General features: G+C 45.9%; 1 protein-coding gene across 1 annotated transcript in view; it reads left to right on the top strand.

Annotated features, from left to right (window-relative positions):
• LOC311109177 (transcriptional activator GLI3-like) overlaps nt 1-18082 on the top strand; it is a 170475-nt gene that overhangs the window by 24533 nt on the left and 127860 nt on the right. Inside the window, exon 2 of the mRNA XM_084152014.1 lies at nt 11140-11313. Within this exon, the coding sequence (XP_084008140.1) occupies nt 11181-11313 (133 nt within the window). The 5' untranslated portion in view covers nt 11140-11180. The remainder of the gene's footprint in view (nt 1-11139; nt 11314-18082) is intronic.

The raw sequence follows: 18082 nt of genomic DNA on the forward strand, positions 1-18082 counted from the left end.
TGATCAGTTCAGTGATTGCCTAAATTCAACACACCTGGTCTTAAATCAAAAACATGAAGTGCCTGCACCACTCCAGGACCAGGGTTGCCTACCCCTGCCCTATAGGTATTAGTCAATGGTTATGAACTGAATATTGTATGTGAATTTCCGAATATCAATGACACTAACAAAAGGGTTGAATTGTTCAGCAGCATGTGCAGTAAATGCTAACATGGCTTTGGTGATGAAAGGTACATAATGCATATTTTATGGCATCACGTCTCATCTCACTAACAATTGCTAAGGCGAACAGCAAATTCCACGATTGTGGCTAATCCGTATTGTGGCTGGCTTCACATAGGTGACTTATTCTATCTAGCTCCTCCTTATTTGACTGTAGTTAGCTAGCTGCTAGCTTATTAATTAAGTGTCCACTCTTTTGCTTAATACGTGATCTAGTTAGCGTGAGATAGGCAACATGCGTTGCTTCTGACATGCCCCGATCCTGCTTGCTTTATATCTGACAGATATTTGGCTACCGTAGCTAGATGATAATGGTTTATGATAATTGCAGTTTAGTTAATTATCTAGGTAGCTAGCTAAGTGTAAAACTGAGAGTCTGGCTGTAAAACGCAGCTAGCTAGCCAACTCGACTTTATCAGTTGTAGCCAAGCTAGCTATCTTGATACTCAGTAACATTAGCTTACCATGCATTTCTGGACAACTGGACATTCCTCTCGCCCATCCCGGTCGACGACTCCTTGCCTACTCCCGTCTCTTGGTCTTCTTCTAGGTTCAAAACTATATGGCTGTAGTCCGGTGCCTTAGTGTCAAAGGCAACCCACTAGTAACACAGCCACCTGGTGCAGTCAATGGCTCAGTGTTCCAAAACTGTTCACCAGTTTCTACGTCAAGCAATGATAATGTTTAATTTGTTATTTTTATGTTTTTATGGTGCACAGCAGCATATAATAGATTTTATTGTCAATTTCCCCCCAAAAAGTGACATATTAATACATACAGTAGCTATATTTTTTCATTTAACTAGGCAAGTCAGTTAAGAACAAATTCTTATTTACAATGATGGCCTACACCGGCCAAACCCGGACGACGCTAGGCCAATTGTGCGCTGCCCTATGAGACTCCCAATCACTGCCGGTTGTGATACAGCCTGGAATCGAACCAGGGGGTCTGTAGTGACGCCTCAAGCATTGAGATGCAGTGCCTTAGACCGCTGCGCCACTCGGGAGCCCATATGTGCTACACATTATTGTTTGGGTGGTGCTAATGTGAAACATGGCCTTTAAACTTTGAACACGTACTGTCATACTGAACGCAGCCCAGGCAAATGCAATCGATCAATGCACCGTGGCATTAATCAACCAATGGTGTATAAGATACCACACACATACGTTTGCTTGACACCCCCTCATTATCATATTGGAGGAAGAAATACAGAAATAAATCAATAAATAATATAAATTAATAACATGAAAGAAAGTGGGATGAATTATTTAAATAATTATTTATCTATTTATGTGTGCATGTATTTATTCATTTAATTCTAATTATGGCAGCTTTGGTCCTCCATACAGTGCAGGCAAGCAAACAAATACACTGTTGAGATTTAAAGCTATGGCGACCATTTCAGAATGTAACAGACTGTTACTACAATTTCAGGTAAAAACTCAATAAAACATGTCTAAAACTAAGGAAAATGTCTGTACATTTCAGCTGTTTCAAAAACATTGCTATGCTATTTTTTTTAAAAATACTGTAAGAGTGTTGGCTCAATGGAACAATTGTGTTTACACTGCCCTGCTTAGAGGGGGGCAACTGTCGGGCGAGTGTCGTGCGTTACCTCTGGAGGTAGTGGTCCAAAGGTGATAAGTTCCCAAGTTTACATTCCAGTACATGTGTAGCCGAGGGTATTTTTTGCAAAAAGTTTAGTAAGTGTGAAGACCCTCAAAGGCAAAAGTTTATTTTGGTGTTTGACTTTGATGTGCACCATTTGCAAATTACTTTCTTCTCAGAGCCTTTGTCATCAAAGCATATAATTTATGTTAAATTGATTTGCTTAATGTGCTTATAAAATAAGAATGTTTATTTTTCTTACCAACAGTCTGAATAGTGGTATTTTAAACCGGTTTAATCGCCTCCCTTTCTGTGGGAAAGGATTATGGTGACACACAAATAAAGATTCACCCTTTCATTCTCCCTACACTAATTGAGTATGGGACAGTCATTTTAAGGAATAAACATTAATATGAAATTTAGATTTATTTTGGGTAATGACTGCAACCGATGCGTGGTTCATAATGCCTTCTTTTGTAAGGTGCTTACTGAGCATGCAAAGACCAACTCTTCTGTTATACAGCGAAAATGAACATTATACAGCCTCCGTAAAATGTTGGTTATTTTTGTGGTATCTCATGCAAACGTGGCAGAATATTTGATTTTCTAATGACATGTAAGTAGATTAGTGTGTATTCTCTAACAGCTAAGGTTTAGGGTAGATGCCCTACAGTACATGACAACATACAGGATCATGACTTTCAAAAGTACTGTATAATATTTACACTGAGTACACAACACATTAAGGACACCTGCTCTTTCCATGACATAGACTGACTAGGTGAAACCAGGTGAAAGCTATGATCCCTTATTGATGTCACTTGTTAAATCCACTTCAATCAGTGTAGATGAAGGGGCGGAGACAGGTTCAAGAAGGATTTTTAAGCTTTGAGACAATTGAGACATGGATTGTGTATGTGAGCCATTCAGAGGGTGAATGGGCAAGACAAAATATTTAAGTGCCTTTGAACGGGGTATGGTAGTAGGTGCCAGGCGCACCGGTTTGTGTCAAGAACTGCAACGCTTAAGAAGGTGTTCTTAAAGTTTTGTACACTCAGTGTACGTGCCTGAGAGAAATCTTCGGATAGAAAAATTGCATTAGCATTTCCTGGCCTAGATTGGAATCTCCAGAAATGGCACGTCCTGTACGTACTTACAATATGACATACTTATGACTTACTATATAATGATAATGGTTATAACTAGGGCCCAGAGTTTATCCTGGTCAGGTGGGACACATAGTCAGGAAAAACTCTGGGCCCTACTGATAATCCATGTACTGTAAGTGTCCAGAAAACTCAGGAGTTCAGAATCAGATATCAGTTGCATTGCTTGAGTGTGAAGACACTGATAAAAGGAACCAAGAAGTGGAAAGAGAGAGGTTAAAAGAAAAACAGAATGAGAGAAAGAGACAGAGAGACAGACAGAGAGGAACACTTGCAGGATTGGGTGTAGCGGTGGCATCCAGATCAGCGGGATTATGAGGGAAAAAGTAATGCTTTTAATTGCTGGTCTCAAACCATGGACCGCTCCGAATGCTTCGTAACACAAAGGGGTGTGAATATTTGCTCTAGCAATGGAATGTGTATGCCCCTGCTATATATTTCCCTTCTGAATCTGAATATCCCTCCTTCCTTCCAACCTTAACTTTCTATATTTTTCTGAGAGACTGAGGTTTAGAGGCTCAAACAAGGAAGTTAGCCCACCCACGCACGCATGCTTACGCACGCACGCACACACACACCGGCAAAAGCATTGGCAGGTCGAGGGGTGTAGGTTTGTCCCTTTTAGTTTATTCTCTTTTCCCTTCGTCTTTTGCAAGAAGTTCAATCGTCAGAACGGTGCAATTTAAAAGAGGGCAGAAAAAACCTGACTCTTTTGTCTGATCTCCTCTATGCCAGAGACAGAATGTCAGTCGAGGAGTGCCTCACGTTTGAGTTTCTATGGTTGCAGGCCATTGAAAGTGGGTGAGTGGCTTGCTGTCTCTCTCACGCTCACGCACACACACACGCACACACACACACACACACACTCACTCTTGTTGTTCTCCAAAAAATGGAAAAAAGCCCTGAAACGAACCCCAAAACTAAAACACTCATCTTATCAAACGCATACCAGTGATTTGAGATGAGATCTGTTGTAGAAAGATAGAAATGAGGTCTGGAGTGACATGGGACACATGTATTCATGTGGGAGTGATTAGAGGAAGAGCTCTTGTTTAATTCTGTTTTGATTGGTCAGGGAGTAATTGTGCTGTGTTTTTTTTGGGGGGGGGGGCAATCCACGATTGTTTACAGATGTTGTTGTCGGCTTAGAATGGAGGGTTGGAAAAAACAAAACAAAGCGCACCTTGTTTGTCTGAAGTTGCCTCCCCTCCCTCTACACCACCCATCCCCTTCTCCTGTACATTCAACATCAGTCCTGTGTATTTCAGCCCTATTCACCAACCCCCCTCTTTCTAACCTGCTAGTGTTTATGGGATGGAAGACAACTAAACAGAATCGTTAGGCAATTAGGACTCTTTATTTGAATGAAAAATGTTGTACAGACTAAATATTTCCAGCGATTATCCTTGAATTATGGCGTGTCTCGGGGTCTAAGTGAAGGGCTTGCAGTGGATTTAAATGATCCCATGTTTTATATTGTGGTTTAGCATGTTTGGTTGCTGTCTCCATGGCTAGGGTTCAGGGATGACATGACCCAAATAGAGGTTCTGAACTGAGCTGAGACGGTTTGCTACTATAGACTGTTGGCTGAACCTCTTAAAGGGGCAATCTGAGATTCTAGTCCCAAAATCGATGTACCAAACCCAGATTTGCCCTTTAAAATGGAGAGACCGCATTAACCGAAACAATGTTTTGTCACGGTGTTAGAAATGGTGAGGTGTGGAATCAGGCGCAGAAGCAGATGTACAGTCCAACAAGACTTTACTAGCGAGTGCAAAATAATCCAAAAAACGGCCAGAGGCCAACAGACGCACACAGGCGTCAAAACGAGCGCACAAACACAGGGCGCAAAAACTCTCCTCAACCGAGGAGGAAGTAAATCGTAACTGGCGTACCGAAACACTGGTAACGCACAAACACCTGACACGAAACAATTACACACAACACTACACTAACAACAAGGAAACTAAATAGGGTGCTTAATGAGACATAACACAAGACAGGTGTGGCTAACAGACAAAACTAATCAAACAGGAAACATAGAACATGCAACGGTGGCAGCTAGAATTCCGGAGACGACGAACGCCGAAACCTGCCCGAACAAGGGAGAGAGGCAGCCTCGGCCGAAACCGTGACAGTACCCCCCCCTTGACGCGCGGCTCCAGACGTGCGCCGACTCCGGCCTTGGGGACGACCCGGAGGACGTGGAGCAGGGCGCGTCGGATACCCCCGATGGAATTCCGTCAGGAGCGACGGGTCCAAAATGTCTCTCCTCGGCACCCAGCACCGCTCCTCCGGACCGTACCCCTCCCACTCCACTAGATACTGAAGACCCCCCATCCGACGTCTCGAATCCAAGATGGACCTCACGGAGTACGCCGGTGCCCCCTCGATGTCCAATGGGGGCGGGGGAGTCTCCCCTATCTCATTTTCTTGGAGCGGGCCCGCTACCACCGGCCTGAGAAGGGACACATGGAACGAGGGGTTAATACACTTATACTCCACAGGTAGCTGTAATCTATAACATACCTCGTTCAACCTTCTCAGGACTTTAAATGGCCCTACAAACCGCCGACCCAGTTTCCGACAGGGCAGGCGGAGGGGCAGGTTTCTGGTAGAGAGCCAGACTCGATCACCAGGTGCGTACACCGGTCCCTCACTGCGGTGGAGATCAGCGCTCGCCTTCTGACGTCGGAGGGCCCGCTGCAGGTGGACGTGTGCAGCGTTCCAAGTCTCCTCCGAGCGCCGCGCCCACTCATCCACCGCAGGAGCCTCGATCTGGCTCTGCTGCCAGGGTGCCAGAACCGGCTGGTAACCTAACACACATTGAAATGGAGTCAGGTTAGTGGAGGAATGGCGTAGGGAATTCTGGGCCATCTCGGCCCAGGGAACGTACCTTGACCACTCCTCCGGCCGGTCCCGGCAGTATGTTCTGAGAAACCTACCCACATCCTGGTTTACGCGTTCCACCTGCCCATTACTCTCCGGGTGGTACCCCGAGGTGAGGCTCACCGAGACCCCCAACCGCTCCATAAACGCTCTCCAGACTCTGGAGGTGAATTGGGGACCCCGATCAGCCACAATGTCCTCGGGTACCCCGTAGTGCCGGAACACATGGGTGAACAGTGCCTCGGCAGTTTGTAGGGCAGTAGGAAGACCCGGCATGGGGAGCAAACGACAGGCCTTAGAGAACCGGTCCACAACGACCAGGATGGTAGTATTACCTTGGGAGAGGGGAAGGTCTGTTATAAAGTCCACAGAGAGGTGGGACCATGGTCGTTGTGGAACGGGCAGGGGTAGCAACTTACCCCTAGGCAGATGTCTAGGCGCCTTACACTGGGCGCACACCGAGCAGGAGGAAACATAAACCCTCACATCCCTTGCCAACGTGGGCCACCAGTACTTGGCACTAAGACAGTGCACTGTCCGGCCGATACCCGGATGTCCAGAGGAGGGTGACGTGTGAGCCCAATAGATCAATCGATCCCGAACCTCGAGCGGAACGTACTTCCGACCCTCCGGGCACTGTGGTGGACTAGGGTCGGTGCGTAACGCCCGCTCGAGTTCAGCATCGACCTCCCACACTACCGGTGCCACCAGACACGACTCAGGCAGTATGGGAGTGGGCTCCACGGACCTCTCCTCCGTGTCATACCGCCGAGACAGCGCATCTGCCTTACCATTCTGTGACCCAGGGATGTACGTGATCTTAAAAGTGAACCTGGTCAAGAACATACTCCATCTTGCCTGGCGAGGGTTCAGCCTCCTCGCCGCCCGGATGTACTTCAGGTTACGGTGGTCCGTCAAAATGAGGAAAGGGTGTTGAGCCCCCTCAAGCCAGTGCCTCCACACCTTTAGAGCCTGTACCACGGCTAACAGCTCCCTGTCCCCTACGTCATAGTTCCGCTCCGCCGGACTGAGCTTCTTAGAATAAAAAGCACAGGGGCGGAGTTTAGGTGGCGCGCCAGACCGTTGTGAAAGCACGGCTCCTAAACCGGCCTCTGACGCGTCCATCTCTACCTGGAACGGCAAAGAGGGATCCGGATGCGCCAACACCGGGGCCGAGGTAAACAGGTCCTTCAGCCTCCCAAACGCCCTGTCCGCCTCGGCCGACCACTGCAGACGCACCGGACCCCCCTTCAAAAGAGACGTGATGGGAGCTGCCACCTGTCCAAAACCCCGGATAAACCTCCTGTAGTAATTTGCAAACCCCAAAAACTGCTGCACCTCCTTCACAGTGGTTGGTGTTTGCCAATTACGCACGGCCGACACCCGGTCTACCTCCATCTTCACCCCTGACGCAGACAACTGATAACCCAAAAAGGAGACTGACTCCTGGAAAAACAGACACTTCTCTGCCTTCACATACAGGTCGTTCTCCACCAGCCTCCGCAACACTCTACGCACCAGGGCCACATGCTCGACACGGGTAGGCGAGTACACGAGAATGTCATCAATGTACACAACCACCCCCTGCCCCTGCATGTCCCTGAAGATCTCATCCACGAATGATTGGAAAACTGACGGAGCGTTCATCAACCCGTATGGCATGACCAGATACTCGTAATGGCCCGAGGTGGTACTAAAGGCTGTCTTCCATTCATCACCCTCCCTGATGCGCACCAAGTTGTACGCGCTCCTGAGATCTAATTTAGTGAAGAAACGCGCCCCATGCAACGACTCAGTCATGGTCGCAATCAGCGGGAGTGGATAACTGTACTTCACCGTAATCTGATTGAGACCACGGTAATCGATGCACGGGCGCAAACCACCATCCTTTTTCTTCACAAAAAAGAAACTCGAGGACGCAGGGGAAGTGGAAGGCCGTATGTATCCTTGTCTCAGAGATTCGTCTATGTAAATCTCCATAGCTTTCTTCTCCTCCTGAGACAGAGGATACACATGGCTCCGTGGGAGCGCAGCTCCTGCCTGGAGGTCTATCGCACAATCTCCCTGCCTATGGGGTGGCAACCGCGTCGCCCTCGCCTTACTAAACGCAATAGCCAAATCCCCATACTCAGGGGGAACGTGCAATGCGGGCACCTGGTTTGGACTCTCCACCGAGGTAGCCCCTACGGAAACGCCCAAACATCTACCCACACACTGAGCAGACCACTCCATCAGAGCCCTCTCCTGCCACGAAATAGCTGGGTTATGGGTACTCAACCAGGGCATGCCCAGCACCACCGGATACGCAGGAGAATCAATCAGGAACAGCTGAATCATCTCCTGATGATCCCCCTGCGCACACATCCTAAGTGGCGCCGTGACCTCCCTGATTAAGCCCGTACCCAACGGACGACTATCTAGGGCATGAACGGGGAAAGGAACATCAACAGAAACAAGGGGAATCCCTAACGCTAAACAAAACTTTTTATCAATAAAATTCCCAGCCGCGCCTGAATCTACCAGCGCCTTATGCTGGGAATGAGGTGCCACCTGTGGAAAACGCACAGGCATCCAAAAATGGGCAACAGTGAGCTCTGGGTGAGTGGGGCGCCTACTCACCTGGAGGGAATCCCCAGTGCGGGACCTGTCGTCATCCTCCCTAGGAGGCCATCCCCAGCACCTAGCCGCGGTGTGTCCTCCCCGACCACAGTTGGTGCAGTGGATGGACCCCCTAACCAACCGACTCCTCCTCTCTCTAGCGCCAGCGCCCCCAAGCTCCATAGGACACGGCTCGGAGGCGCTGGAGGGTGAAATGGACGGACCCCCCTCAGGACGTCCGCGGGTGGCCAATAGGTTATCCAGCCTGATGGACATGTCGACCAGCTGGTCGAACGAGAGACTGGTGTCCCTACAAGCCAGCTCCCGACGGACGTCCTCTCGTAGGCTACATCTGTATAGATCGACGAGGGCCCGCTCATTCCACCCTGCATCTGCCGCTAGAGTACGGAATTCGAGAGCGAATTCTTGGGCACTCCTCCTCCCCTGCCGGAGGAAGACCAGACGCTCCCCCGCCGCTCTCCCCTCCGGGGGATGGTCAAACACCGCCTTGAAGCGGCGGGAGAACTCGTTGTAGGTGATAGTCTCGGCGTCGATCTTCCTCCACTCCGCGTTGGCCCACTCCAACGCCTTCCCGGACAGGCAGGAGATCAGGGCGGACACGCTCTCATGCCCCGAGGGTGTCGGGTGTACGGTGGCCAGGTACAGCTCCACCTGGAGGAGGAATCCCTGACACCCAGCCGCGGTTCCGTCGTAGGCCCTCGGGAGAGAGAGTCGGATTCCTCGGGGTTCTGGCGCTGGAATGGGCGGACTGGCCGATGGTGCTGGCAGGGAGGGAGGTGGTGGAGGCGCTCCCCAGCCTCGGAGCGTGGTGATCACCTCCTGCAGGGCGGTCCCCATCTGCTGTATCTGGTCCTGTTGTTCCCGAACCTGGACCTCCAGTCTCGTCGGGGCTGCTTCGGCTCCTGCTGATTCCATGTCAAGGGTGTGTAATTCTGTCACGGTGTTAGAAATGGTGAGGTGTGGAATCAGGCGCAGAAGCAGATGTACAGTCCAACAAGACTTTACTAGCGAGTGCAAAATAATCCAAAAAACGGCCAGAGGCCAACAGACGCACACAGGCGTCAAAACGAGCGCACAAACACAGGGCGCAAAAACTCTCCTCAACCGAGGAGGAAGTAAATCGTAACTGGCGTACCGAAACACTGGTAACGCACAAACACCTGACACGAAACAATTACACACAACACTACACTAACAACAAGGAAACTAAATAGGGTGCTTAATGAGACATAACACAAGACAGGTGTGGCTAACAGACAAAACTAATCAAACAGGAAACATAGAACATGCAACGGTGGCAGCTAGAATTCCGGAGACGACGAACGCCGAAACCTGCCCGAACAAGGGAGAGAGGCAGCCTCGGCCGAAACCGTGACATGTTTGTTCTTTGAGAGAAGGAAAAATCGCCCGGCACTATGATATTCCCAAAAGCACCCCAGACAAGCCTTAATTTTGGGGGTTGTGAATGTTTCTCTCTCTGTAGAATCCCCTGAATGTTTCTTCTTTCTCTCTGGAAGAGGAGGAATTATCCGTACGTACCTATCCACAACCTTCACTTCTGTGTACTCTAAGATATAACCTGAACTTATTGAACAGCAACTTCTTTAACTAATATACTTTTAAATAAAATGTATAGAACTTAATTCCCCCACATTACTGGAAGTTTACTATGTCATAGTTCAAAATTGGGTGAGATGAGAAGTTAGCTAACTGTCCCATTTGTAAGATTGCAAAATTATCAAGATTCCCAGGTTTTTACAGAAATCCCGGTTGGAAGATTCATGCTATAAGGCCCGTTGGGTGCATTGAGAGGGCAGTGGTAAGATCAAACATAACAATTATGAGTGAAAATAAACAGAGTGAAGCTGGTGGATTGACCCATGGCCCTCTTTGTGGCCAGGGATAAAAGGGGATTGGCTGGGAGGACTTCCTTAAGGTATAGAGGTCAGAGGTCAGCAAACATGAAGCGCCAGTTCCATGGGATTGTTTTCTTGAAGGCTTTTAGATTTCATGCTTTTAATTTAATACAGTTAGTTTCTCAAGAGGTGAAGACATCCCACTGGGCACAGATGTCAGTTCAACGTCTAGTTTTTATTGACATTTGGTTGTGTCACCATGTTATTGGATTTTGGTTAAAAGTTGGGTGAGAAAAATACTGAATAATAATATTGAATGCCTTTAAGTTGTTGACTTTTTGCAAATCCAGTTAGTTTTCCACATTGATTCAATGTCATCACATTGATTTTTTGTGTTGCGATGACATGGAAACAACGTTGATTCAACCGGTTTTTGCCCAGTGGGATACTGTTGCATCTCTATTGTTGAGAGAGTGTGACATCAACTTTTGGAGCAATTCAACAACGATGTCTTTACACTTAATTACGCTTTGTCTTGTTAAAGAATTGGTCAGTTTAACAATTGCTTGAAGCTTTAAACAAAACAAAAGTGTTCGAGTTTTACTATGATAGACACTCCATGGACCATCATCACTGGGAGACCAATGTATCTGGAGAGATTGTTAGGAAAGTCTGTAGCATGACAGTTTGCTCTAATAAAGCTCTGCAATGGGACATTCTATTATAGGTCTGCTCTTGTTGACATTTTCTTGTACACCTTTCCTCTACCCCCCCAGGTGTCCTGTCTCCATGAGGTGCTGAGGAATGAGCAGTCGCCATGGAAACCCAGTCCCAGGCCGGTTCTGCAGCTGAGAAGAAGAAGAGGGTGGAGACCATCGTGGCGACCAAGGGCTCGTCCACGCGTGCAGACATCAGCGAGAAGGCTGTGGCCTCCAGCACTACGTCCAATGGTAAGGATCGTTTCCACCTTTTACCTCCTCCTCCTGTCTCTTTCTTGTCTTTTCTCACCCCGAACAGGGAGTTACAATGAGTTGAATGGTTTGGTCATAATGTTGAGATATTGGTGTTTCTTCATTTAGGATGCTGTTTGTAATGGAATGCAAGATGTGAATGGATCATATACTTACAAATGTTTTCTGAATGTGCATACCAATCAAACTCAATCATGTGTAATGTCAAAAACAAGGGCAGGCCCTTTTGGAGAAGGTTGAGTTCATATACAGCAATCTTATATGCAACATCTTGAATACATGACAAAAGATTTTCATCGTTCAGTCTTTTGGCCCTCACAACACAGCTGCAGAATGAAGAATATTAGATAACAAAATAACTTTTTCTCCAGGAGTGACTAGGACTGCCAGATAAAAGTCATAACAAACCTAGAGGACAAATGACCATGACTTAAGTTGCAGCTGTGGTCATTAGCTGGAGCTGTAAGAGTTATGGATTGAGGTGGATAGAGGGGTGTGGGGGTGGCAAGGGGTGTGGGGGATTGAGGGGGGTGGGGGAGTGAGGGGTGTGGGGGGGGGGGGGGGGGGTGGGGGGGTGAGGGGTGTAGTATACTTAGGGGTGTCAGCGGAGAGAGAGAGAGAGAGGGAAGCACTCTGTGGCCCTGGGTTTCCATCTTATTTGTAGGATGTCAAATGTTATCGTTCCAGGTCCGCGGCAGGAGACTCTCTCCAGGAGAGGGTTAATGACTGAGAGGGTCTCTCTCTGTCTCTCACACTCACTGTCTCACTCTCTCATTCGCTCTCTCACTCTCTCACTTTTAATCTTTCTCTTTCTCTCTCCTCTCTTTCTCTCTCTCGCTCTCTCTCTCCATATGGGAGTTATAGCAGGAAGTTGAGTGGGGTGGGGGTGGGGGTGGTGTGTAGGAGGGAATGCATCCCGATGCATCTTGGGAACACTCTCCCTCTCTTACTCATTCCCAGATGGCTGACACTATTTTATTAATTAAAGGGGGAAGAGAAAAATACGTTTTACGGTGTGGAAAAAGCATGGATGTAATTTGGCTCTGGTGATTGTGGATTTTTCTTTGTAATGCTCCGGTAATTACTCCTACTTGTCTTGGAAACTTACTCCCGCAATGATCTGAACCTACACAAGGGGCCATACCTGGGGTTAAAGAGTAGGTAAACAAGGCAAAAAATACTATTCTTATCCAAGATCACAGGAGAGCGAGAGAGAGAGAGAGAGGGAGAGATAGGAAGAATGAGGGATGATACTTATCCACAGAGAAAGAGATAGCTTACACATGTTTTGGTGCAGTTTCTAATGACAGCACATTCCCCATGTGGCCCCAGAACTCATAACATCTTATCAGGTGTAACCTTACCTCCCTGTCAACTTTAACGCCTGTAGCCCCCCCTGTCCCCGCTCCTTCCCATACAAACAAAAGGTAATTGTGAGCAGCTGTGGAACCCCAGTGGCTGGCTCTTCTCAGGAAGGCCCAGGCGAATATTTCCCCTGTCATGCGGCAGAGTAGTGGCCCCTGAACCCACACAGGGGAAACCCTGTAGGACACCCCTCCACCACAGCATGCTACGATTAGAACTGAAAAAGTAAAAGCTAGCGAAAAGTGAAAAATAAGTAGGAGGGGCAGTTATTGGTAGACTTATGGACTGTTTTAGCTTTAGTCTCTCTGAAGTGTTTTCTGTTGCAATACAATTACAACACGATTGAGTGTTTTGGTTTTGTTTGTGATTAAAGCATGTGGAAATAATTTTTGGGAAAACCACGTTTTTTTGGGACTTAATTGATTCAAATGTTGGCAAGTCCTGGAGGTTATAATTTGATTAGATGACTCCAATTTTCATTTGAAATGGAGGCAATGTTTTTTGTGAAGAAATTGACTTCATGACATTACTAACCACTCTCCCAAATCTAATTCCAGAACACAAAGAACAAAGAGGAAAAATATAACTTTTTTCTTTCTAAAGATTAGAATGTTTTGGTTCTTTATATTATGTATAGATAACACAAGTAAATTAGTTGTGGTTTGTAATCATGGTTAAAAATACAGTACTTATATTCAGTAAAAACCCTAGGGCTTGGTCTAGTTTACACATGCAGTATGTAACAGTGTGTGTACATACAGCTCTGGAAAAAATTAAGAAACTACTGCAAATGTTTCTTAAATCAGCATCTCTACATGTATGACAGCCATTCAATTCCAGTGTCTGTTGAATTCCAACACAGGCACACCTCATTCTACTGAATTAGGTACTGATTAGGTGATCACAGAACCAAATCTTATTTAATGAGGAAAAGTATAAAAACCACTGCTGTGGTCATCACTATCCTCTTGCAATAGGACCAGCTGGATGGCAAAAACAGTGCTAATAGTACCTCAAATGTAATATTAATCAAAAAATAACTATTGACCATGCCAAAAGAGTTGAAAAGGAAAGTTTTGAGTGAGGAAAAGAAGGGTTCAATTCTGGCTTTACTGGCAGAGGGATACAGTGAGCGTCAGGTTACTTCCATCCTTCAAATTTCAATGACGGCGGTTCATAAGAACTAGTTCAAGCAGCAGACATTGGGAACAACAAAGCTACAGACTGGCAGAGGGCGAAAACGACTCTCTACTGACCGGGATGACCGCCAACTCATTTGAATGTCACTCAACAACCGTAGGATGACATCAAGTGACCTACAAAAAGAATGGCAAACGGCAGCTGGGGTGAAGTGCACGGCGAGGACGGTTCGAAGCAGGCTTCTAGGGGCAGGGCTGAAGTCGTGCAAAGCTAGAAAAAAGCCCTTCATCAATGAGAAGCAAAGAAGAGCCAGGCTGAGGTTTGCAAAATACCATAAGGATTGGACCGTAGAGGACTGGAGTAAGGTCATCTTCTCTGATGAGTCCAATTTTCAGCTTTGCCCAACACCTGGTCGTCTAATGGTTAGACGGAGACCTGGAGAGGCCTACAAGCCACAGTGTCTCGCACCCACTGTGAAATTTGGTGGAGGATCGGTGATGATCTGGGGGTGCTTCAGCAAGGCTGGAATCGGGCAGATTTGTCTTTGTGAAGGACGCATGAATCAAGCCACGTACAAGGTTGGCCTGGAAGAAAACTTGCTTCCTTTTGCTCTGACATTGTTCCCCAACTTTGAGGATTGGTTTTTCCAGCAGGACAATGCGCCATGCCACACAGCCATGTCGATCAAGGTGTGGATGGAGGACCACCAGATCAAGACCCTGTCATGGCCAGCCCAGAACCCCATTGAAAACTTCTGGAATGTGATCAAGAGGAAGATGGATGGTCACAAGCCATCAAACAAAGCCGAGCTGCTTGAATTTTTGCGCCAGGAGTGGCATAAAGTCACCCAACATCAATGTGAAAGACTGGTGGAGAGCATGCCAAGACGCATGAAAGCTGTGATTGAAAATCAGGGTTATTCCACCAAATATTGATTTCTGAACTCTTCCTAAGTTAAAACAGTATTGTGTTGTTTTAAAATGAACATGAACTTATTTTCTTTGCATTATTCGAGGTCTAACAACACTGCATCTTTTTTTGTTATTTTGACCAGTTTTCATTTTCTGCAAACAAATGCTCTAAATGACAATATTTTTATTTGGAATTTGGGAGAAATGTTGTCAGTAGTTTATAGAATAAAACAAAAATGTTATTTTTACCCAAACACATACCTATAAATAGTAAAACCAGAGAAACTGATCATTTTGCAGTGGTCTCTTAATTTTTTCCAGAGCTGTATGTCCTGAGGAGTTCCCTAACTCAATACAAATCAGAACAGTGGACAACTTTTGTTTCTTCCTTTCTGTCCTTTATCTGGTTTCTTTTGTTTCTTCCTTTCTGTCCTTTATCTGGTTTCTTTGTTTCTTTGCTCCTTTGTTATTATCTCTCTCTATTTTCTCTCACTTTTTTATATCCTACTACCCTCTCTTTTCTGCCGACATGCACTCCTCTCTTCCACTCTCTCTTCCTCTCTTCTTCTTCTATGTAAGTTTTGTCAGAGTTGAGAGAGCTTGCTTGGCTTTGTAATGTGGAGTCTTGGAGGGGGAGCTTGCTAGCTAGCGTTCCCACATGGTTGGCTAAATGGTGGCTTCATCCTGTGCGCCATTCATCTCCTCGCCAGCTCCCCTGGCCTGAAAGCTCAAAAGGGCCGACTGAGCCACAAGAATGCTGTGATTGGTGTTCTTTAGGAGGGGCAGGGGGAGGCAGGGGGGAGGCAAGGGAGAGACCTCCCCCCACCCTCATCATTCTCCAGGCAGGTGGACCACAAAGTCTCCTGATTCTTTTGTTGCTTCCCTGCTCTTTGGCTGAATAAATCCTGTCGTCATGGGATAATTTGCTAATAAAAAAAATATAAAAAAATAAGGGAGGGAGGGAAGAAGGGAGGGAAAGGCCCCGGCTTATTGGTTGAGGAGAGAGAGTGTGAAAAAAAAAGAAGGAAAAAAATGTTTCTGGTTGGATGTTTTTTAAATGGATGCTGCTGAATTAGGAAAGAGAGGGACAAGGGGAGTGAGAGAGAGGGAGGGCTAGAAGAGAGGGAAAGAGTGAGTGAGGGAGAGGGAAGTGAGAGATGTGAGATACATTTTTTGATTATTTCTTTTGCGAGATGGGAGGGTTTGAGTTAGCCAGCTAGTTTAGGAAATTGTAGTGGAATGCATGCCCTAAAGTAGCAGGGTGTCTGTAGACCAGAGGAGGCTGGTGGGAGGAGCTATAGGAGTATGGGATCATTGTAAAGGCTGGAATGTAAATCAATGGCATGGTACCAAACACATCAAACACATTGAAACAACGTGTTTGACTCTGTTCTATTTGATTCCATTCCTGCCATTACAATGAGCCCATCCTCCTATAGCTCCTCCTACCAGCCTCCTCTGCTGTGAACCTAATAGTTTATGAAGGAAGGACTTGAGACCTTTTAAAGGGATACTTCAGGATTTTGGCAATGAAGCCCTTTATCTACTTCCCCAGAGTCAGAGGAACTCATGGATACCATTTTTATGTCTCTGCATCCAGTATGAAGGAAGTTAGATGTAATTTCGTGAGCCATCGCTAACTAGTGTTAGCGCAATGACTGGAAGTCTATAATATCTACTAGCATGCTAGCAGTTACCATAGACTTCCAGTCATTGCGCTAACGCTAGTTAGCAATTGGGTTAACACTATTTAGCAACTTCCTTCAAACTGCACGCAGAGACATAAATATAGTATCCATGAGTTTATCTGACTCTGGGGAAGTAGATAAAGGGCTTCATTGCCAAAATCCTGAAGTATCCCTTTAACGGTCACGCTTGGAAGGGCAGGAGCTGGAGTCTCAGAGGCCCAAAAGTTAAGCCTTGAAGAGCAAGGAATTTTCTGCTTATGTGTAGTAGGTTACCAGCGAAATCCCTAACCCAAACGGAGAGCCTGGCAAAAGTGTTTAGACCCTCAGCTGGGGGAGAGGGAGTTAGGATAGGATGAAGGGCCAAAATGTGAAGGGGTCAGTTCTCAAAGTGGATTACATTTACATCCTATTACCATGCAAGGGGACTGGTTATTTGATGCTATTGCCAGATTTGCCGGACCACACATTGATGTGGTCAGTGATGTAGTCGTAAAAAAAATTGGTGGGTAAACACTGATCGCCGTTCGCGGTGAATAAAGTAACGCTGGATAAATGATCACGCAAAATAAAAAAGGTGCATAAACAGAGTTTACTTGCGTTTACCCTCCACTACACCACTGGTGATGGTGCCAGATTTGACGAAATGGCCTCTGGAACACATTTCATAAATCTGCCCACTGGGCACACAATGTCATTTCAACGTAGATAATTGTGTAATATTTGATTGAGATGTTGATCAATGAGATTACAACTTATATTCACCCACTCAAAGATAGTTGCATTTCCAATGCGTTATCATAATGCTTTCAACCATCTATAAGCATAACCAAATTCCAATGGAAAAACAATGTCTGATTTTTGGTTTAGTTGTCATCCAAATGTCCATCACTGCACTTCTAACCATTTAAAAGCACAGCGAAGTTCAAATGGGAATACAATGTCAGATATTTTACTTATTTATACAACAGATTAGTGTGTTATCACTGTGCTTCATCTAATAGTAGAAACAACACACTGCGCACAGACGTCAGTTCAACGTCTAGCTTTCATTAACATTTGGTTGAGTTTTCAACTAACTGAATTGAACTAAGTGAATTCAACGTGAAATCAACAAAACATTTCACCATGTTATTTAATTTAGGTTCAAAGTTAGGTGACAAAAATACAAAATCCCCTTACGTTGATGGCTTTTAGCAAATCTAATCAGTTTTCCACATTGATTGAATGTCATCACATTGATTTTTTGGGTTGAAATGACGTGGAAACAATGTTAATTTGAGCAGTTTTTGCCTAATGGGAAATTGCAGTTGAGATTACAATAAAAGTACAAGGTGCAAGTGAAGATCTCCACAGACCTGCGATGACCTATGCATGGTATATTGAACATGCACACTTTATATGATTACATAAGAAGACATTTATAGTTACAGTAACCTCAAAATGTGGCCATGGATGTGTTACTCATGTTAAGGTTGAACGTTACATTAAAATAGCCTTAACTTTAGGCTATTTTGCTTTATTACAAAAGTAATATTGAATTGGGTTTGGTTGCCTACATTTAAAGGATATGTATCTACTGCTTGGATAGTTCCATCTGAGCCACTGGCTTAATCCCATATTTTAACTTAGATTTTTGGTTAAGTT

Source organism: Coregonus lavaretus (genome assembly GCF_964263955.1).
Source record: "Coregonus lavaretus genome assembly, chromosome: 34".
Taxonomy (NCBI): Eukaryota; Metazoa; Chordata; class Actinopteri; order Salmoniformes; family Salmonidae; genus Coregonus; species Coregonus lavaretus.